This window comes from Quercus suber, unplaced genomic scaffold (genome assembly GCF_002906115.3).
Source record: "Quercus suber isolate HL8 unplaced genomic scaffold, Cork oak 2.0 scaffold_83, whole genome shotgun sequence".
In the NCBI taxonomy this organism is placed as follows: Eukaryota; Viridiplantae; Streptophyta; class Magnoliopsida; order Fagales; family Fagaceae; genus Quercus; species Quercus suber.
This window is the reverse complement of record NW_027069548.1, coordinates 741,219-747,218: the sequence shown is the minus strand read 5'-3', so window position 1 is coordinate 747,218 and position 6,000 is coordinate 741,219. Positions and strand designations below refer to the sequence as shown.

The 6,000-nt window shown below is 32.2% G+C and overlaps 1 protein-coding gene across 2 annotated transcripts; it reads right to left on the bottom strand.

The window, feature by feature from the left end:
• Positions 1-530: 530 nt before the first annotated feature.
• LOC111993383 (PI-PLC X domain-containing protein At5g67130) lies at positions 531-4,109 on the bottom strand. 2 transcript variants are annotated; one of them, XM_065773966.1, is made up of 8 exons: positions 3,927-4,109; positions 3,700-3,825; positions 2,660-2,797; positions 2,290-2,388; positions 1,785-2,088; positions 1,127-1,350; positions 945-1,031; positions 531-829 (listed from the first exon to the last, which is right to left on the bottom strand). In XM_065773966.1, exons 1-8 carry the CDS (start codon positions 4,017-4,019, stop codon positions 767-769), a joined length of 1,134 nt encoding a protein of 377 aa, XP_065630038.1. In that variant the 5' UTR covers positions 4,020-4,109; the 3' UTR covers positions 531-766. The 2 variants fall into 2 exon arrangements, with proteins under 2 accessions (XP_065630038.1, XP_023880984.1); XM_024025216.2 differs by having other exon boundaries at positions 3,700-3,822; positions 3,927-4,108.
• Between the last annotated feature and the right edge of the window lie 1,891 nt (positions 4,110-6,000).

Here is a 6,000-nt window from a genome sequence, read left to right as displayed (position 1 = left end):
TTATCTGTTTGGTTTTTCCAGGTCATCATATCATTGTGTTCTTTATTTTCCGCTGCTTTACATGATATGACTTTATTGTTTTAACCTAGATCTGAATAATAAACGTAAGTATTCACTTGATTAATTAATCAGGTTAAACAATCTAGTTTATAGGGATCTAAAACCTAACAAGTGGTATCAGAGCATTTTAGCTCTTGTGTTAGATCTCTTGATCTAAGAGTAAATCCTTGACCCTTGTTGTCATGAAATACGGTCACTCTCTTATGATCCCTCCACACTTTGATGGAAATAACTATGCCTATTGGAAGATTATGATGAAAGCCTTCTTGAAATCTATAGATGAGAGAGTGTGGAACTCCGTTGAATATGGATGGGAGAAATCCCTCCACAAATGAGTTTCTAAGTTACCCCCCAACAAAGGTTTCAAGATGTTATTTGAAATTTGTTATCCATCTTGTTGGAGCAAGAAAGCCTCTGCCTTTTTCCTCCTTTCTTTCTTTCTCACAAATTATGCCTTTATAGAACTTCACTCAAGCAAACTAATCCAATTCTTTTAATTCCAAATCCTTGAATTTGGTCTGTCTGAGCTTAATTTACATGGGAACATAGCCAACCATAATTGAACAAGGTGAAATACAGCAATTTATTATTCCAACATAAATACTACCCATCATGCCCTCTTATCAGACCTCCTAACGTGCATGCCACCCCACCATGTAGTTACACAAGGATTCTCATTATTATAGGGTCAAAATTACTTCAAAGCTCAAACTGCCATTTTAGAATTCTGTATTGGTTCCTGTGGATTGCACGTTGTCAACGATCCAGGCTGCAAGAAAAATTGAAAATAAGTGTCTCTCCTTACTCCTAGACATATGAACCATGCTAGTATCTATTATGTATGTATTGCATACTGCAATCGAGTTGAGTAAAAGACATCTTACCGTGCATGCATTCACATCATCGCAGCCACACAATAACTTCCCATTTAATCTGTCTACAGCTTGAAATGCTCCTCTACCATCACTCCTCTGCATCAATATACAATAATTATAAACAATAATCCCAAACCAAACTTCATGTTCCTATAGGAGAAACCCCCATGATGGAAAAATAATAGCTTTACCTTGTAGAAGTCAACAGCAACAAAGTTAGCCCATCGGTTACCAGCTGCTTCATAACATGATTGAAGCATATTAAGGAGCTCTGGTGAATTATCTTCACACGAGCTTTTCATAATTGGAACTGACTTATAGTAATTTACCAGAACCAAAGACTTAGTTTTGTCATTGAGTGCTGCTGACTCCGCACGGTTAGGACAGCTTCCTGAATTCATCCCATCATCCCCATCTGCATATCTTAAAACAAAAGAAACTCAAATTCATAGCACTATCAATATTAAATAGAAAGAATGCTTCACTGTACATATATTAAGGAGCATCATCCAATTGTTATGTTCTTCATGTAGACTGAATTCCAATTTTGATCCTTTATGTTTGGGGTGTTTTCATTTTGGATGAGCAGTAGCCAGTAGGATGAAATTAAGCTTTTTATTCAGCTTATGTACTTATTCTTTTAAAGCTTTATTTATTTATTTTTTTTGGGTATAACTGTACTTTTACCCATTTTTTTTATTTTTTTTCACTTTTATCCCTTATGTTGAAAACAGACAACATGGGGGATGAAAATAAAATTTTTTAAAGAGTGTAATTTAAATCTGACATAAAATGTGTTTAATGGAACATCATGTTGTTTCTGTTCTTGATATAAAACAGGGGACTTACACATATTTTCGACCATATAGTTCCATTGATAAGCTATTCCTTCGCTTTCTTGCTTTTTTCTCTCTGTGGTGAAGACAATAAGCCTTTGATTATTAGCTACCATGTATTTGACAAGAGGCCAATCTTGACCATTTTGAGGCATGTTTGACACTGGAAACCAGTACTTCATCAAACCAGAAGAATTAAAAACCTTTGTTAATCCATTTGGGGACTCTACATAGTCTTCCAAAATTAGGGTCACAATTTCTGATGGATTTGCTGCTAAGAAGGCTTCTACTTCCTTCAAAGTGTCTATAGCAGGGCTCTGTGAAAAGCAAAGAGTCGAACCAGCATTATTGTTACCATAAATTAGTTCATTGAAACATTATAAACCATTTTACTCTTTTATACTTAGTACAAGCTATCAACTCTCTATGTAAATTGGTAACCATATCACCAAATTTTCTTCTGTAGAGCATAATTTAAATTATATTGTGCTTAAAAGTAGGGTTTATGAATTGCTTACAAAGGCAGTAAAGTCATTACATTCCCCTTCAAATGAATGGCACAACCAAATGTTATCCTCGAAGTCATATGTGTCAAACATTAAGGCTCGAACTCCATCCTGCAAAAAGACAATTATCAATTATATATAGAGTATATGTAAGTTATCAAAGGGTAGAACTCAAGTATAGTTCTTTAGATGCTTCAATTAAATTTAAACGCATAATTGCATTGACCAATATGACACAAACAATGTTTCCGTTCTTCCCCAAGGAAAATTAAAGTCAATGCAATCATGTGTTTAAATTTAATTGGAGAACCTTAGGTACAGTGCTTGAGGAATACCCAAGTTTTACTCTTTATCAAAACGATCTATGAATGTATGGACTCACATTTAGCTGTTGTGTGATACTGTCTTCTTGATTTGGCAATGCAAGTCGAGGAATCCCGGTATGGGATGGTTCTCCATCAATGGCAAAAGAATTGTGGGTTGTCAAATATGCATATTTGTTGAAAGGTAAAGAATTGTTCTGTTGCAAATTAAGTTGGTTAGTGTTTTATTTTAGAGTGAGAATAGTATGACTGGAAATAAAGTTTGAACTTCATGAAAAGCCAACATCCTAAATTCAAGTAGTGACTAGTATTTCTTTACTGACCTATTGAATAAGATACATCTATGTTCATCCCAATTCAAAATTCAACAATTAGTAAGAATTGCTTATTTAGAGTACCTTATTTGCATAATGTGAAACAAAAAGCTAAAAATTAGCTTATTTCTAAAAAACTGAAAGTTAGATTATTTGAATAAAATTGAGATAAAAAGTAGTGTAGGACAAACGGTAGATAATTTAAGCAAAAAGCAAATTTTATTTGGTTGCCAAATACACATAGACTAATCATTGATCTTTTAATCAATTGCTAAGGGTTTTCCTCTTCATTTTGCTTTCTCTTCAAAGTTTTCGAAGATCAATGTAGTGTTGTTCAAAAGACAACAATAAGTGAATCAAATACATAGAACCAATAACATGGATTTGGATTTCCAATAGTTTGCAATCACAAAGAGAGATCAACATCATAAAAAAGTCTACAAAATCTTCATAATAGAATGAGATTCAAAATTAGTTTTTGACAACCTTGTAATCAAAATGAGTATGGTTTGAAAGATAGCTGATATAACCATTTTGAAATACTTTACATTTATAGAGAATAAAATAAAGTAGCTGATTTTTAGTTGTTGTTGGGATTGAGCTTTATTGACAGAGAATGGTATATATTTCAAAATTTTCTGCGGATTTTTTTTTTTTTTTTTGGCTTACAACGTGTGGGGAGTAAGGAGATTTGAATTAAGGTTCTCTTCTATTGGATAACCGAACAATTTTACTGAACTACAAGACGCTTGACAAATTTTTACTTTGAGAAGGAGAGAGAGTACCATCAGCTTGAATTGGTCTGTAAAGGTTGATCTTATACATCTTTCATTATCAAATCTCGTAGGACAAGCGCCGCACAATAGGCCAGCCGCACAATCTGCAGTTGATGAGCATTCCTCTAGGAGCTGCTATAACAGAAAAATACAACAACATTAGCTGAAATTATGCATCAAATTTATGTCACTTTTTGTGCAATGATACTATATATCATGGAATAAAGAGTTAAGACCTTGCATCTTCCATTGGAACAAGCATCAATAATGGCAGTAACACTGAGAAGAACTGAAAGTATAACCAAGGGAATGTTTTCCAAGGGACCCATTTTGGAGCGGGTCTGGCTTACCACCAATACTTTTTTAACTGGACATGTCCTTTTATTTTAAATATACAATGGTAAATGGTAGTGAGTTTTAATCCTCACATTTTATTTAGTTAATGGTTGATATGACAATTTCTCATTAAAACGAAAGGGAATTCCTTTAAAAAAGGTATTGGAGATAAGTCAAACTAAGCAACAGCAAAGTATTGAAAAAATATTATGTAACTGATTTACCGACATTTTATAAGTGATTGTGTCCAATATTCCATGTTAGGTAAAAAATGGCCGATATTCAATGAAGAGTTTGAAATTACACTAGGGTGGCTAAAAAGTTGCTAAGTCAGACTGTCAGACGCAAAAATAGTAACATGACCAAAAAAAAACATAGAAATCTTAGCGCCGTTTGGTCATAGAGTTTAAAAATTGTTGTTTAAAAAGATGTAAAAATTATTGTCTAAAAAGTGTTGTTGAAAAACATATTTTTAGTGTTTATAAAACAAAAAAATGTGTTTGGTATTATAGTTTAAACAATATGTTTTTAGTGTTTAAAAAACATAAAAATGTGTTTGGTATGTGTGTTTAATTTTATAAAAAAAAGCTGAGCAAAAGTACAAAATAATATTTTTAAATCAGGAGAGAGACAATAAGGCTGATCAGGTGTAAGATAGGAGACAGCAATTGATAAGGCTGATCAGGTGGGCCATATATTTTTCAATTTTATTACCGAATTGCCACTCAAATGTGTGTTTATTGTTTTAAAAACAGCCTGGAGCATGTTTTAAAAAGCCCATGATTTTGAACAACATTTTTCAAACTTCACGCGAACAGAGATGGGCCACCAAACATGATTTTCTGGTTTTGGACAGTACTGTTTTGTGTTTTGAAAACTAAACATACATTTTGAACTGATAAACCAAACAGGCTGTTAACATCACAATGCCAATATGGAAATCATTTTTTTTTTTATTCTCCAGAAAAAGTATTCAATTTATAATTGGATTCTCGAAGGTAATTAAAGTTATTGGATTAATGATAATTTGTAGCCACCGTGGTCCATGGAAAAGATGATTTATTAGATTCTTATCTATGGACTAATAGTCTGTCCTACCATAAAGTGGTGGAACATTGGAAACTTTATATATGATGATTTATTAGATTCTTATCTATGGTCTAATAATCTGTCCTACCACAGCCTGCCTCAAACTATCTGGGAGGTTTGTGTGGCAGATGGCTGTCTTTGTTAGTCTTTTCCCCTTTCAATAAAGATTGAAGTTTATAAAAAAATAAATAACCTGTCCTACCATAAAGTGGTGGAACATTGGAAACCCTGTAAATGGTTACATATTAATGTCTACTTTATTATCAAAAAGGCATTAATGTCCACTAGCCATTTCTGTCAAAATTGTTAACCAAATTGAGTCAATATTCTTTCTCAAAAAAAAAAAAAAAAAGTGAAAGTAAAAATGAATATTGTCATTAAGTAATGGACAAAGTTAAGCTACAAAATTGGTTGTAGCCTAAATCCACCATCGAATTACATCTTCTTTTTATGTCTTCCATACTTACAAAATTTCAAGAAAATTAAAGATTAATAGCTATGTCATCAATAAATTTTTTAAATTGCAAGTTTTTGTAATTGAAAATTATGCATAAAATATAAACTTATAGATCATATAGTAAATAATATCTCATTGACACAAAATTTGACATGTGTATTAAGAGCGTAACGAACATGCAATTCAAATGTTAGATTTTCAAAATATGTAGTAATATTTATTTTTTTGAGTGAGTTTGTAGCCTTAAACTATAACCAATTTTATAGTTAAACTTTGTCTTTAAGTAATACATGTCCAAAACTCTGATAGGAAAAATATTAAATACCCCCGAACATGGGTCACACAACTACTTACACCATAAAATAATAAATAAATTAATAGGATCCATTTCTCTGGAATGCTTCATATTCTTCTAACTATTTTTATTA

Coding starts and splice junctions, on each gene's coding strand:
- LOC111993383 (XM_065773966.1), bottom strand. CDS start 4,019: ATGGGTCCCTTGGAAAACATTCCCTTGGTTATACTTTCAGTTCTTCTC. Junction 2,798..3,699: donor CAGACCAATTCAAGCTGATG/GTACTCTCTCTC, acceptor AATTTGCAACAG/AACAATTCTTTACCTTTCAA. Junction 1,351..1,784: donor CTATATGGTCGAAAATATGT/GTAAGTCCCCTG, acceptor TAAGATATGCAG/ATGGGGATGATGGGATGAAT.